Below are 17,257 nucleotides of genomic sequence, written 5' to 3' on the forward strand. Positions count from 1 at the left end.
AAGCTAGCGTGGTCAAGTGTTTACTTCCGACCAAGCTAAAAATGAAAAGTTTTAAATTAGTGTTTCATTGTTTACTATTGTAGTTCTGAAGTTTAGCAATCTTACTAACTTACCTTTCTTTATTTTTCGGTTCCATTGCCATTAAAAGTTGTTAAGTATTGTTTGCAGTTGAATTAAAGTAAGTCCACTTCCTTCTTTGAAATATAGTTTAAATCCCTAAATAAACTTTGTCTTTATAATAGTTTTCCATAGATTATTCCATGCCTAAATGTCAATTAAATATTTTTAAAAGCATTTTGAAAAACACAATATAGCAATGGAGTATCTATATTTCTATGCTACTTCGATGGTGTCAACAGCTTTCATGCTGAAGTGTGTTGCTAGTAAACACCCTGTATCAATGAAAATCACGAGAGGGAAAAACGAGTATATGTCTGTATTTATTTTCATCAGAACACAGTTTTCATCATCATAGCAGTAACTTTCCTTGTTTTTTCGAAAAAGTTCATGACTCGTGTGACTGTTTTTATAAATCATTTCATCAAAGTTGTTTGTAAAAAAATCAAATAAGTTACTCCAACTAAATCATCTAGAATATTACAATATACTGGTAGTGTAATAGTATTCATAATAATTATAATGATAACTTCTATATACTTTTTTTTCTCCATTCTTTGCGTTCATACACAGACTTAGAACCTTTCACAGCATGTCTGCAGGAGGACATGTCTATCGAATACCACGTTCTCCTTTAACATTGATCAACTCAGACACTCATTAAAATCATGATTATGTCGGGAAGAAAAACATTGAGACAGTAAATGAAACATTTCACATGAATCCTGGATGTAAAGACATTTTTTCAGCACAGGATATTTACAACCAAAACAAAAGGAATGAGCTTCTGCATAGATCCACAGGATAGAGAACAGAAATGTGACACGAACAGAGAGTGGCAGAAAGAAAGGATAGATCTGGAAATTACATTTGTTGGCTGGTCATAGATATCTGAAGTGTGCGGGGATACGAAACTAAATTAATCTCTGTAGGTTGGTGTGTTGTGAAATGTGACAAAACCAAATCCTACAGTTGCTACAGACCATTTTTAGAATCGACTGGCTCTCTTTCCGTAAATAAAGCGGAGAATTCAAAGCACATGCATATGCCCAAGCCAAAGTGACCGATGCCCTCACTTCTGGCAAAAGTCTGTTTTAATCAAGTTTCTCTTTTCATTTAGAAGAAGGATTGCACATAATAAAACACACTTAAGTTATAGAAGCATTTACTCGATTCGATAAGAAACAAATATGTCCAGAATTGTTGACACTCTCCACGTGTGCTTTACGCTAAGCTAGCATGGCACGTTTACGACACTGTGCTCGTGTTCTTAAGGATTTGTTTTGAATACTTCAAGGTGTACTTTGGCACCATTGTCAAAAGAGAAAATGATTGTTGTTTTTCTCATATTGGCATCAATGTTTTCTTGATCATTTTACATGGAAGCAATTCCCTTTTCCTCCAATCTCAAAGATACTTTTCCACCCTTGTCTACCATAAACTGCCTTTTCTAGAAATAAATATGGGATCCTGAGACGCATTCCTTTACGTTCGCTGTTACAATCCTTAGAAATAAACACAATTCTAATGGATCTGTGACCAACTTTTCAAGCGGGGGAGGGCAATCTTCAAAAAGTCCGACCCCCTGCTTTCAGAATGATCTGCCGGAATCACACCTAGAATTCTGCGCAGTGATAAATGTGCAAACTTTTCCCTACGGCAGAGGCGGGTGTGGAATTGAACTGTTATGTAACTATTCAATATACTCGAATGGGCCGCTTACAGTGATTTGAGTGTTCTATTTTTGCCGAAATGTTTTCCTTCTTGTGCTCAAGCGTTGAATAAATAGTTTTTTAATTGCCGTGTTCAGATGGATTTTAGTCAAAAATCAGTTCAAGCGAGGAAATGATAGCGTAAGATCGACATTTACGAGAACTGGTGAAGAAAGAGCTGAGCTTAAAGGCAAATTAGACGAGGCTATGGAAGTGTTGAATCAAAAAATAAAAGCTATGTATGTTTATCATATACCTTTGTTTGCCTATCCTGTGTGTTCTAATAAAAGTCTCTCTCTCTGCTCTGATTGTCTTCTCTCTCTATCAACCTTCGAGCATCTCTATAGCAGTCTTTAATATTTCTTATTTCATGCAATTCAGGCTTCAGCAGCACTTGTCGAAAACACATGATCAGACGTTGTGTCGAAGCCATGATAACAGCGCTTGTTAAACACAAATATACACGATACAAATGTCTTTAGTCCGTGACACGATTCCACCCTTTTTGACATGTCTATGATGGACTTCTCTAAGAAGTTAGGTCCTCAGCAATAGTAGCAAAGTAAAATAAGTGAAATACCCCATCTACTGGTTGCCAATATTATAGCAGCTTATTTTCTTTTTCCTGAATGAGAGTGAGCGGGATGAGAACGAAGAGTGATGGATGGTACACCAAAAGACAGAATTTGGCTTCAGACAGATTGATACATTTGTTCATAAGTAATGACATGGACAATTATTGTTTTTCAAATCCTCATTTAAGCTGTGTGAGTACAAGAGTTGACATCAGATACTGGACTGGACATCTCATTTAATGCAATACAGCGACGAAAAAAAAAGAAAATCCAAGAAAAGAAAATCTAGAAACTGAAGTAAAAATCGAGCCCTTGAGGTTCCGTCATTTTCTTTCCCGCTTGTAAGCTTGTTGATCCATTTCAAACTGAAGTGTTTTAACAAAGACGGTGACAAGCTCCTCTCTCTGGATTTGTTCCTGCTCCTGCTCTCCAGTAACAGTCAGTCAAGAGTGTCTGCATATTGCAGGTGTGTTTAAAAACAGGAGATAAGCCGTGTCACCTGTTTGTTCACAAGTCGGATGTCAGGGATCGTGTGGGGAATATGATCAAAGCAGTTGTTCTGTGATTTTGAAAAAGCCCTTTACTTAATGAGAGTTAATGCTACTGCAGCTGAGAGTGTGTGGAAAGGAAAGCTGAGAATGTCGTGAACGAACCAGCAGTTAGTCGCTAACAGTGGGATCTTTGTTTTGTCTATAGTTGAGGAGTCGTGTATAACATGAGTGTTCAAGAGTTGATCTTTGTCTTTATCGTGTCTTGAGTAAAGAAACGTCACAGAATCTCTTCCATTACGTGAACATTTTTGTACTTTAATATAATTATAGAAAGTAAAGATCTTGTTTGTGGCAAATAACCATATTAAAGCAGCACTACGTAAGATTTTCACTTGTTTTTTTCTTCACTTTTTCCTAGGAGAGAAATCTTTTCAGGCTGTTGCTCCTTAGCTTTGGAAAGATCTTCCTCTCTCTTTGCGCTTGATGGATCTACTGACTCCTTTAAGAAACATCTTAAGACGTTTCTATTTGTTCAGGCTTTTCCTTGATTTTCTGGAACTCCTGTTGTTACTTACTTACTTACCTATAAGGATTGTTTAGTTTTGGTCAAGACTCATATTTATAGCTGTTCAATGATCTTCTTCAGTAAGGTAAGGTAAAACTTTATTGATCCAAAGAGCCATTATCTCATTTTCTAAACGAATACAAATGTAGTCCGTGACAACAGCGCAATGGACAAGTCCCGAAAATTCACTTCTTACTCTGAGGGAACCAGAACATTCTTTTTTAAATCTTGCGTATTGCTGCTTTTGCATTTAACTCAAATCTTTTTGTCTGATTTTCTGCTTACATTTTTTTGGAATTGGATCCTTTCTGCTTAAAATCTTTCTTCAATAAAATGAAAATAACTCTTAGAACGCACATACAAACATGGGTTTTGGTCAAATGCATCTTTGGTTAAGATGATCTTGAAATTATTAATAGATTTCTTTCTTATTTGCTATATTTTGTATTGTTTTAAGATACAAATTATTAATATTCTCTGCTTGAATTGAAGTAGTTTTTCGTCAATAATCTTGTAGCCAGATGTTTGGATTGTGGGTTATCAAAAGGTTCACACAAGGTCACATTTTTTAAATATTCCTATCATTAAGAGTCTTACACCTATAATTGAATTCTATATATTACTATATCTTATCATAACGTTCATATAAATTACAATCTTAATAACGATCTAATTACTCAAGAAAATAAATTATTTTTGTCATTGGCTGGGCTTTAAAATCCAGAGAGGTTTCGAATCGGATAAACGGAGCTTTGGACATTATTATTTAAGATGTGTCTGTTTAAAAAACAACTCTTTTAAATAAATGAAAAGAAAACTAAGCACGAATCATCATCATCATCATCATCACATACAGATTCTCCTCTAGAACATTTACGATTCTTACTCCATAAGACCTTCCTGATTGAAAGACCCGGAGAACCAACAAAGGAAACGGTGAAGAGGAAAGTAATGAGTATGAAGTTCCATTGTCAGCCAGTGCAACAAAAACCTAGAATTAGAACACAGTGTAAAAAAGCGTGGTGAGAGAAACTCAGCTGGGAGGGAGCTGATCCTCCCACTCAACAAAGGCTGTGGCGTCGACCCTTTATTCCTCCCTCGGGGACCAAACACGTCCCTTGAAGTCTGTTAAATTTGATTGATTTGTGGGTTTTCGTCGATAAGCGTTTTTGTTTTTCTTCCTCCAGAAAAAGTGTTGCAGAATGTCCACAGGCATGCAGCTCCTGCTACCGTGACTGTATTTTTCTGCACTGGTTGCCATGGTGAGGGAATCCCCCACCTCGCCTCCGCCTCCTCCTCCCTAAATCTCCATCACTCCTCATTGGCGGGGCTCTCCTCCAGAGGCGTGATGGCGGGGAGGCCCAGTCCTGTTGCATTGTGGGATGCGGTGAGGCTGGCAACAGTGTGTAGGAGGACGAGGACCAACAGGCAGAGTTTGAGCCGGCTGTTGCACAGTCTGCAGGCCGCCGACGAGCTGAGGGAGGTTCGGTGCTGGCATGGCGGATGAGTTCTTTTCAGGGTTCCGCGCGAACGGTTGTCCACTTTTAAGTCCCACCGTACATCGCAGCACTTTGCTTTCGGGTCCACACCTGATGGGTAGTCCTCCAGCAGCCCTGAAACCAAGAGGCTAGTAAATACCTTTGAACACTAATTCATAAACCATTGATATTGATGGAAAATGCCACATCCTTGGATCACTTTCTATTTGGACTTCTCTCTTAATCCACTAGAGAGCAGCAACGCTCTCACATGCAGGGCGAAACCCAACTTAATTCTGATGTAAATCATTTTAAAGATGGCTGCCTGCATTAACCCTCGTCAGATTCATTAGTTTCAGGGCCTGGATATCAATTTTAAAACACCCTCCGGTTGCTTCCTGCAGTGGTTGTTTGCCTCCGTCTCTGCTAATGTTTCCGCCGAACGATAAATACATTTTTCTTAATCCTCCTTCGGCAGTGCAGTCTGTCTCGGGCTGGAACGCTAATGACTAGTTTATTCCTGTATCTGTGTGTTCTTTCATCAACGTCTAAATGCTGCGCAGGAATAGAAATGTCAAGCGCAGAATCTTCAGCTTTAAGAGCCCGACGTTTACGGCTTGGATTTAACGTCTAACTGTACTTGCAGCTTACATTAACTGACTTTTTCTCTTGGTTTTCCTCGACTCTTTCTTGATACAGATTTGCTATTGTTTGGTTACCATTAGTGCTGTCAATTGTATTAAATGATTAATCGAGTTAATGTGATTATATCACATATCATCGCAAATTTAAACGCAATTTTTTGCAATTAAACATACAATTTCAATTTTATAAACCCGACTATTTATTGTACATTTTACATTACTCTCTACCTGGGAAATGATTTGAGAGTAAAAAAAACAAACATTTTGCAACATCCAGCAATGTATCTTTTTATGCCGGCACTAGAAAAGCATTTGAAATTACCTATAATGTTGTCCTTTTTTTACTTTTCTCAAAGCAGTTCTGAAACACTTGTCACGCTTTATCACAGCTTTTTGTGAAGGTAAGAATAAAGCATAGTTTGGGAACAAAAAGCTTTGTCACAAATATGTATATCATGGGTTGAGGTTTCATGATACAGCATAGTCATCAAATTCACTCTGATTTCTTATTTTTTTCACTTAGAGTTCCACCTACTGAGCTCTGAAAAATAATAAATGTGGTTATTTTCATTTAGATGTTACGTAGTTTCCAGTGATGCATGAACAACGAGCAGCTCTTTCCTTCATTTTATATTTTATTTAACCAAAATTGTTGCTTTAAAACGTAACTTTGCTGATATAAGAACAACATCTGTTCCACACGATCATCAGCGTAGAACTCTGACTCCTCGCTCACCCTTAAAGGAACAGTAACACGCAAAACATTGAGTGTTATAGTGTTTCACTTTAGTTTGTTGGAAAATTTTATTTCAAATTGGTGCAGTCCTAAAAAGAAAAAAGATCAAGACCTGGAGAATTATAATTTCTTTCAGCCTACATACAATAATTTAATATTTTCAGCAAGTTTCAAACGTGTACATTATTATAAATTAGGAGTTAGAATTAGAGTTTTATATCGAATATTTTCGTTTAATTCTGCATTATTGAAATGATGGTAATAATAATGATGATGATACAATGATTATAATGTATATTAATGTGTGTATATATATATATATATATATAACCATCCAAAGCACATAGTGCTTAATATAAGAAAATAGTTAAAAATAAACACGAGTCAGTTCAACGTGACGGACTGCAGTAAATATATAGTATTAAACATTGTTTTGATAATTAATAATGCCTTAAGCAGTAGTTCACCCAATATTCAAATTTCACATATTTTCTACTCACCCTCATTTATTTTCAGAGTAATCAGTTTTTTTTTTGACAAAAATGTTTGTTTATTTTAATTTAGCGACTGGAGCTCAGTTGTCTTCGTCCGAAAATACACTTAAAACCATCCAAATACCTCCATACTGCTCGTCTGGCTCACATGAGATTTAGGCTGACGACCTGGTCAGCCTAAAATATAGACCTGTTTATTTATTTTGGGAACAATTCCTCATATTTGTATGTTTTTAAGTGTCTTTTTGGACGAAGACAAAGACGACTGAACTCCAGTCTTTACATTAAAATTAATATAAATTGTTTTTCTATGACTCTTAAAAAGGAACAGATTACTCTGAAAATAATATATTATAGAAAATATTATATTATAATATATGGGTGAGTTGTTACCAACTAATGTTTTATTAATGGTTTGTTTATATATAGCATGAAGGCAAACACATACAATAAACATTATATTTAATTTTAAGGTCAAAGGGGTTTTGCGGCTCCCAGGGTTTTATTTCCTGTAGGCTCTTTGAGTTGTAAAGGCTGCCGACCCTTGGACTATACAGTGTCTTACTTTAGAAAGGTCACTCTCTGCTTTATAATCGTTGGCTCTGATCTACTTATTCAATGAAACCTATTTTGACCGAGAGCGCCATCTAGTGGCCTTTTTACACTGTATCATGAGACAGCTGATGCTGTCTCATGAGGCCTCATCGACCCATCACCACGACAGACTCAACTTGTCGTCTTCATCGTGAAAAAAACGAGATATTCAAGGATGAATTCATGAAGATCAAGATCCTACCTGTACATATAAAACTGGGGCTGCCTCCGTGAATGAGATCATCATTGTCAGGCAAGACAAAGGGGCACCGCTGCTGCACCTCCAGGCAGTATTGGCCGCAGGGGATTCGGTTAGTGCAGCTTTCCTGCGAGGTCTGGAAGTACTGAGAACACAGCCAAGGCTTGTACACCAGCTATGCCAGGACGGAGAGAGAGGGGGAGAGAAAGGGAAACAGGACATTTTGGTGAGACACTTTTGAAGATTTGAACAAACATTTTTTCACCGCAATGCTGAACTAGAATAGCTGTGAGTTGACCTGCAGTGTTTTGTGTCTACAACTTTCAATTTGTTCCGTGGCAGACAAAGTCGTGCGCAAAACTAAATGTGTATTTAGTAGTAGTGACTTTAATATTGAGTTTTGACTATTTGATGCTTAATTAATCTTAAAAAAACAACAAAATAAGTGACATGATTGCATCAGCATTTCCTCATATGTATTGATAATCGCCTTCAGATACACAATAATAAATAGAAAGTTACTCAGAGATTGTCTTATCTACGATGACAACCCTCGAGTTACAGAAGATCAAAGTTAGCTTAACCACGACCAAAGTTGTTAATGTTCTGGTGTCGTTATCTAGCAGCCGTCAAACAATATGAAATTCAAACTATAATAAGTAAGTAAGTAAGTCATTTTTATTTATATAGCGCTTTTCCAGACCAGGGTCACAAAGCGCTTAAACAATCAAAACAATATTCAATAAAGTATATATTTTAAAGATCAACATAAAACTGATAACACAACAGGAGTTCCAGAAAATTAAGGAAAAGCCTGAACAAATAAAAACGTCTTAAGATGTTTCTTAAAGGAGTCAGTAGATCCATCAAGCGCAAAAGAGAGAGGAAGATCGTTCCAAAGCTTAGGAGCAACAGTCTGAAAAGATTTCTCTCCTCTGGTCCTGAGCCGTGTGCGAGGAACCATAAGTAGATTCTGAACCACAGACCTCAGAGCCCAAGCTGGGGTGTAAGGCTGGATCAGATCAGTGATGTAAGGACCATGAATAGCTCTGAAAGTAAGAACCAGAATTTTAAAGTTGATCCTGAAAGAAACTGGAAGCCAGTGAAGAGTTTTAAGGATCGGAGAAATGTGAGTTCTTCTACTTGAGCGGGTCAGAATTCTCACCATGTGGAATTTCTGTTTAGTGAGTATTATCATCTAAAAGGTGACAATAGCCTGTGACTCATATTTCAGTCACTTAACTTAAAAAAACAACCTTCAAACTAACAGAAAGTATACTATATTGGACCATCTTCTTGCAGTGTTACAAGCCCAGGCCTTCTGCAGACTCATAAACGTGGGTATTTCATTTAAATGTTACATAGTTTCCAGTGATGCATGAACAACGAGCAGCTCTCCTTCGGTTGACTTTTTATTTAACCAAAACTGTTACTGTAAGACGTAACTTCACTGATATAAGAACACAATCAGAACTCTGAATCCTCGCTGCCCCTCCCTCACCTGTGTCACTCTTAAAGGAACAGTAACACGCAAAACAACAAGCGTTATAATATTTCACTTAGTTTGTTAGAAATGTTTTATCTCAAATTGGTGCAGTACTAAAACAAATATAACCAAAATGTATTTGTTTCTTGTGCCATTATCAACATTTCCTGAACATTTCGTTGAAAAACCTTCATAACAAAACAGATTAACAGAAAAAAAAAATCATCTAACCTCTATGGCGGGGTTTAACTATACATTTTCAAAGATGCGTTCAACTGCGTAAACCCACACATCAAATGTCACAACAAGCTATGAAAATAATCTATGGCTCAATTCCAATCTCCAAGGACTATAAGGAAGTAAATATTTGACCCTCAGAGCATCACGGGCTGCATAACCCTTCGAGCATATTTCAGATTTTGTGTCTACATGCATGGCCGCCCCCGCAACATTCCAGCCCTTCATTAGACATTGACATACTGTAAATTGCAGTGTGCTGATGATTACATTTTTTAATGATAAGGTTGGCCAGACACCGAACACGTACACACAGACGCACACATGTCACCCTTCATGCTAATTTGCTGTCACCGTGAATGCCATGACGCTCGGATAGATGAGCGGATGTCAGAGCCTTTTATACGTTAGCCTGGTGTTTATAAATCAATCCGAAGCTCTGATGTTGCGTAATCTGCAGCCACAACCGCGACACCTCGGATTTAAAGGAAGACACGCTTTTCATTATAAGTGTTGTGTAAATCTTTACTTTACAGATAAAGGTCCGATTTCTGATTTTGTGTATTAGGGGTGTCAACAACGTGTAACACGGATATCAAATCATGACATGAACGTCTACATGTTTTTTTTATCCTTCCTCACCTCCTCCAAGTTAATTTCCCTTTATGGTCATGTGATGACAGCTCAGATGGTTTTAATAAAGTTGTGAGACCTTGACAGCAGCAACGATTGTTAACGGTGATGACAAGTACTACAAGTGTTTATTGTACTGGTTTTAAAATGTTTTTAAATTCCAAAATAAATAAAGTCTGTCTTTATAGCGTCCCTCAACGAGAATCCATACAGAGTAATACTACGAGAGTTGTATTATCTGGATTCGCGGTGTGGCTTGGTAGTTTACCAACATTTGAACAGATTTTTGAGTGCAGAGTACAACATAAATCAGTTCCAGATCCTTAAAGGGAAACTAATGTGTAGATTTAAATGTGTCTTAAATTGATCTTGAACCTCTATTGTACTCATCAGTATGTGTCTGTTTTTACAAAACTCTCTTTTCATTCAAATATTTGCATTAGAAAATAATCTTAAACCCTGCCCGCTTCTTTTTCTGGAGATTACATCTTGTTTACCATAAACAGAAGTCTCCACCCCCAAGGGATTTGTTGTTTAAAGTCCTCATAATGGACTCTGCTCTCGTAACCTTTCGTTTGCCGAGATTTCAGACAGAGGAAAACTTTATAACTTTTAATTAATAACTTCAAATCATCATCATGATGAGATACCTACTGTGTCTCGGAGAGGGAGACTTCAACATTTAAAACATGCGATCGAGTCGAGAAAGTTGGAGTTTAACATGAGCTGTCCTTTGAGTAAAACAATTCATACACTGTCGTTTTAAGTATTGTAAGTGCGCCTTATAGTCTTAAGAAATGCGGTAAGTGAAGTTCTGTGATTTATGTGTTGAATTGGCTATAATTCATTATCTTTTTAAAGGGGTTTTACAATAGTACATATTTTTGTCTAACCTGATGGGATCAGGTCGGAGGTGTTTGATTTGAGACATGACCCTCTAGTGGTTGTACAGTGCAACTGCTATAAAAAATATGGCGTATCGGGGATTCTTAATCTACGTTGTCTAGCCAGTAACTCGGCAGCTAGAAGCTTCAGTTGCCCCTTTTAGAAAAAAAATGTAACCATTGACACCCCCTGTTGTTTACTATTTGTGAAAAAAAAAAAGTCATACTAAGAGTAGAAATTTGGCTTGCTCACATTGGACATAAATTAAAAATAAACAAATTAGACTGTCTCTGAAAATGATGTACAAAATATCATGTCCCTATATATTATATATATATATATATATATATATATATATATATATATATATATATAATATTTTCACTCAGAATAAGTAGTATTATAATTATAATTAAATTAATTATGTAATTCCCCATTCATTGTGTTTAGTTTTGGTTTATCTTGACGTATATTTAAAATACTAACACTGCTGCATGTCAACACAAAATCTACTTCAAGCAAAACATACATTTAAAGTTTTCTGGAAATTAAACTTTAAGAAAAGGAGCCTGTTAACACCTGCACAAACTGGCCTATTTGACATTTTTGTGAAACTGCATCGCAGGATAACACACACATGAATCCAGGTTGAATTATTTACGGTCAGCCATGTTGAATAACCCCAGTTACTGAGGTGCAGACGTTCACTCGATTGACCGTCAGTGACTCACGAGTTATCACTCCCCTGTCAAAGCTCCGAGACGGCGAGAGACAGACGGAGGCCGGTAGTGATGGAAACAGTAGAAAGATGGACTCTTCCTCTTCTTCATAAAATGTTCTCTGTGGAGAGTCTCCCGTGGGAGACGGTAAAATACTGCCTTCCCCTCAATCACCAGCTCCACGAGCAAGAGGTCGGCCAACTGGCTCTGACATTTTTCTTCCTTTCTTCATTGACCTTTAAAATCACTCGCACAAAATCTTTCTCTTCATTCTTGTCAGAAATTTGCCCTAATGGATATTTGATGAGATTTAAGCTTCGCTGAAGTTGTACTGAATGCTCCCCCCCCCTGACAACTTTAACATCTTAACACACAACTATAGTAGGAGCCATTTAAGTTGAAGAGTGGCCCTTAAATCAGATTTGAAGTTGTTACAAATGATCTGATGCTTGATTAAATGTTTAGTTCTCAAGGTTTTTTTTCCCCTCCTGTTCAGCAGCCTGTTTGTCTCCGTAATGAGATTATTTCATTAAGATAATATGGTTGTAATTGATTGAACGGCTCTTACCCTGTGTTGCTGTTTTGGTCTTAAGTGTCCCCGATGCTTCGCCTCCCCCTCTTTCCTTATCGCTCGATCACTAAACTGCTGACGGACTGAGGCGGCGGCGGCGGCGGTTCCACGCCGACCCCCTAAGAAATGTACATCCCCGTATACGAAAATAAAAGCAGAGGCTCTTGAGCTGCGACCACAACAAGAGCTGAATTTAAGCTTCTTCTTTTCCTTTTATCCTCTTTTACGCTCTGTTTAGTAAAATGATCCTCTGCTTAAAAAGACATCCGTGCAAACACAAACGCTTTTCATTTGCATACTTTCAGTAAGTGGCCGAGTACAGCGTTAAAGGTTTGAATGAAAATCCACTTGGTAAAGAAAATGACAATAGAATGTTGGTTATATATCACATAGTCTAGAGTCGGTATGTCCAAAGTGCTACCTGGGGCCCATTTCTTGTCATAGTTTACATCCTGTCTTTATTTTGTGCTGATATTTGAAAGGGGAAGTTCATGACAGTTTTGGGCCTCTAGAGCAGAAAGTGGTCAGCAATTTGACAATCTTCACAGCCCTATTAATACGCTGCATTTTCTGCAGACCAGCGTCAACTCGTTGCCGAGTTATACTTGCTAATACCTGACATTACCTTGTACTTCCCATTTTTTTTGACTACTATTTGCTACTTGTTGTTACTACTGTTTTATGCTCGCTGGAGTGTGACAAAGACTTTCTGTTGGATTAAATCAGTTGAGATTGGACTTTGTATGTGGCCGTTTTGTCGAGCTCTTACTTGTATGTTTGAATTCAAATCGACTCTTTTTTTTTAAATTTTTAAATGTCTTCTTTCTGCATTCTTATTTTCTTCCGCTCCTCTGTCTCTTTGTTTAATATTTCACCACTTGCTCTCTCATAAATTGTAATTCAGCCTCTCACTCTTAGCAGCTGGAAAAGAATAAGAGAGATGAATTGGTCACTTTACTTTCTCATTCCACTCAAAAACAATTCACATTTGAAAAAAAAATCGAATTTATTACTGCAAATCATGTGACGATTTAATGGAAAGTAAAAAGTGTGAACATTGAAAATAGTGTATTTTTTTAATTTCCTCTTGTATGTGCAATAATATATATATATATATATATATATATATATATATATTTTTAAATGAAGTAACATTTCAATATTTATTTATAACTAATTTGTCCTCTCAGAAGTATTTTTTTTCCTGGAATAAAAAGACAACCTTGTTGTATTTTTCTTTCTATGTTTTTTTATACCATTTAATTGGACAACTCAAGGAAAAAGGATTTTATAAATAAATAGTAAATGATCAAATACTAATTATTTTACCGTATTTTCCGGACTATAAGTCGCTCCGGAGTACATGTCGCACCAGACATAAAATGCATAATAAAGAAAGAAACATATATAAGTCGCAGTGGAGTATAAGTCGCATTTTTGGGGGAAATGTATTTGATAAAATCCAACACCAAGAATAGACTTGTCATCTTGAAAGGCAATTTAAAATAAAAATAGAATAGAGGCAACAACAGGCTAAAAAATTGTACGGTATGCTTACGTTACGTGGTATGTTAACATAACATATTAAGAGTTATTCAGATAACTATAGCATAAATAACATGCTACGAAGTTTACCAAACCATCCGTGTAACTCCAAATAACTCAAATCCAATGAAATCTTCATCATCGGTGTCACTTTTAAACAACTCCGCTAACCCCGGAGGTAGAAGATGCGACGCTTCCTCTTCTACGTCGAAATTATCAACACAGGCCTAGAGCGCCCTCTTGCAGTTTAGTGTGAAAATAACATGTGAAATGATATACCGGTAATAATGTGTTAATAATTTCACACATAAGTCGTTCTAGAGTATAAGTCGCACCTTATAGTCCGGTAAATACGGTAATTATTGTGTTGTTTTATGCTCTTTCAATCTATGAAAAAAAACTGCAACTTATAGTCCGGTAAATACGGTAATTATTGTGTTGTTTTATGCTCTTTCAATCATTTTGGTGTTTGGTCCTTTATTACTGCAAATTTAGTAGTCTGTATACATTTCAATTCATTTTAGTTTAGTTTAGTTTAAATAAAGTGGATTTGTGGAGGTATTTTTAGTGCTAAACTGAACCAGAACCGTCACATTGTTGAGCAGTGACTTAAAGCGAATCTCCGGCCGAGGAATCAAACATGTTCTTGAGTGAAAGCGACAGTGGAAACTACTCTTCCTGCTCCAGCAGGATCCGTGGCGTCCCCGGGGGAACTCCTCTCAACACTGCAGGGTCACATGGTAAAGGTTGCACCAGATATAGTGGTAAACACGAGCGGCACATCGGCAAACAATCACAGTGTGTGTGTGTGTGTGTGTGTGCGTGCACGTCTAATGACGTGGACGAGTCAATGAGTGTGATCAAGCGTGAAGTCAAACAAAAAAAAAAAAAGAAATCATCAAAACCCAAACGTTCATGCTCGACTAATGCAGCTTTAATCAATTTCATATGATGGTCGTCACATGAGCCGATAACACACGCTTACGTCACACGTGTGCTGAACGCGGTCGTGTAGTTATCGTCGCAGAAGCCGACTGTTTCGACAGCAGCTGTGATCGGTAAGTGATCTGAGCAAAAACACAGATGTGGATTGAAAGCTGGAACGACATTTGTGAACATTGTAATTTAGCGAGTTAGTTTACCCCCTGTTGACTCTGAGCATACATACAGTATCTGCTATCAAGAGTCTGTCGTTTTTTCCCTTCGCCGCTGTCACGCATCGTAACACAAAACAAACACATGCTCCTCTTCCTGTCGCACATTGGATTGTCCTTGAGTCAGATTTAATTGCCTCCGTTGTTGACGTTTGTAATCTCAGTTTGGTGGACGATTAAGACGAGACGCCGCCTTCAAGTGGTGGCTGGGTGTCACTTTCCTGATATGAATTTCAAAGTTTTTTTGTGTATTCTCCCCAACTTTCTTGTACCATGGCCTGGTTTAATGTCTTATATCAATGGACCCACCTTTGGATAAAAAAATTTAAATGAGCGATGAAGAGTTTATGTTACACTTGTTTTTTTTAAGAATAAACTTGACTGATTACACCTTTTAGTAAGTAAGTAAGTAAGTAAGTAATATTTATTTATATAGCGCTTTTCGAGACCAGGGTCACAAAGCGCTTAAACAATCAAAACAATACTCAAAAAAGTACTTTAAAGATCAAGATAATACTGAGAACAACACAGGAGTTCGAGAAATTCAAGGAAAAGCCTGAACAAATAGAAACGTCATAAGATGTTTCTTAAAGGAGTCAGTAGATCCATCAAGCGCAAAGAGAGAGGAAGATCGTTCCAAAGATTAGGAGCAACAGCCTGAAAAGATTTCTCTCCTCTGGTCCTGAGTCGTGTGCGAGGAACCATAAGTAGATTCTGATCCACAGACCTCAGAGCCCGAGCTGGGGTGTAAGGCTGGATCAGATCAGTGATGTAAGGAGGAGCCTGACCATGAATAGATCTGAAAGTAAGAACCAGAATTTTAAAGTAGATCCTGAAAGAAACTGGAAGCCAGTGAAGAGTTTTAAGGATCGGAGAAATGTGAGTTCTTCTACAGGAGCAGGTCAGAATTCTCGCTGCAGAGTTCTGAATCAACTGCAGACGAGACAGCTCCTTCTTGTTAAGACATGAAAACAAACTGTTACAATAGTCCAGACGAGAAGAAACAAACGCATGGATTACAAGCTCCAGATCATGTTCCAACAACATTTTCAGCCAATAATAATCAATAGAACAGAAATATTAAATACATATTTTAATTCGGTGCCGCCCGGTAACAAATGCCCCACAGATCTGTAGGGGTCTCCGCACTTTAAAAATTGAATTTTAAGTTAATTACATTTCAAGCTCTTGTGGGTCGACTGGAATTGGCCCCCAAGCTCTGAGTTCGACACACAATGATTTCTCTCTTATAAAAATCTTGATTGACCTTCAAACAGTGAGGCCTGGGGGCCACATGAGGTCCTCAGCTGCCCTCCTGAGGTCTAAGTAATTTATTATAATTTTTACGTCCTTGGTTCATGGTCATTTTTAGGATAATTAAATAAATAAAACTGAGATAAATGGAAATGGTTCTAGCTGTGTTTTACTTTATTTTATTTTATTTTTTTTTTACATTTTTTGACATAATCTTTTTTTTGGCAGGGACGGCCCCTGGCAATATTCCCAATATATAATGTGGCCCCTTATGAAATTAAATTACTAATTCAAACTACAGATTGTTTTATTCACCATGAAGCAGAAGAAACTTGATTTTAAATTATATTTAACAATAAATATTTAAAATATCTGAACAGAAAGTTTGTGTGAAAGTTGAATAATCAACATTAAGGGATCGTTTCTACAAAAAAGAAGAAAAGTAAAAGTTTTCTCACGACGACAACCATTCGTCCAACCGGAGTCAGAGAGGTTTACAGCACTAAGTGATTCTCTGAAGATATATGTCATGTGCAAAAGTGAAAAAAAACCCAAAGTCATCTCACCCGTGGAACAACTTCACCTCGGTGTTAACCAAAAATAAAATCACAGTCGCGGGAAGAAAAAAAAAAACGACTTTGAGAAACGCCTCTAGCCCACAATCTCGGTGGTCAAAGTTCGCCTCGCTTCTATCAAGTGTTCTGACATTTTTCACTGCCACCCGCTTCGGTTTTCCGAGGAAGAATCTGAGGGAACGTTATGAGCTCTGAATCATAAAACAGCAGCCGTACAGCGTGACATAAAAAATGAATGAATGAAAGATGTGGTCGTGGCAGGGTCTTGAATTAATAATGAACGCATGAATTTCCCCCATGCAGGAGGTGTTCGGCGGCGCCAAGAAGGTGTCGGGCTCTGATCCGCTCTGCCCTCTGAGACTTTGGGAGGAAGAAGAAGACGACTTGGTGAAGTTAGCGAAAAGCTTTTCCTCTTATGCTCTTTTTCTCAAATACTATACAGTAGTTGACACTTAAGGGAAGTGCAGCTTTAGGGCCACTTCTCCTGTATTTATGCAGCCCCTCATCAAGTCTGAAATTATTAAACTGATTATTAAGTTTCTCAAGATTCTTGCTGTGAGTTTACATTGTACTTTTAAATGTGTTTAAACTAA

At 37.4% G+C, this 17,257-nt stretch overlaps 1 protein-coding gene across 1 annotated transcript in view; it reads right to left on the minus strand.

The window, feature by feature from the left end:
* Positions 1-427: 427 nt before the first annotated feature.
* nalf1b (NALCN channel auxiliary factor 1b) overlaps positions 428-17,257 on the minus strand; it is an 87,124-nt gene continuing 70,294 nt past the window's right edge. Inside the window, exons 2-3 of the mRNA XM_087803435.1 lie at positions 7,609-7,780; positions 428-5,073 (exon numbers count right to left, since the gene is read on the minus strand). Of these exons, the coding sequence (XP_087659561.1) occupies positions 4,772-5,073; positions 7,609-7,780 (474 nt within the window). The 3' untranslated portion in view covers positions 428-4,771. The remainder of the gene's footprint in view (positions 5,074-7,608; positions 7,781-17,257) is intronic.

Source organism: Callionymus lyra, chromosome 12, assembly GCF_982586985.1.
Source record: "Callionymus lyra chromosome 12, fCalLyr1.hap1.1, whole genome shotgun sequence".
Taxonomy (NCBI): domain Eukaryota; kingdom Metazoa; phylum Chordata; class Actinopteri; order Syngnathiformes; family Callionymidae; genus Callionymus; species Callionymus lyra.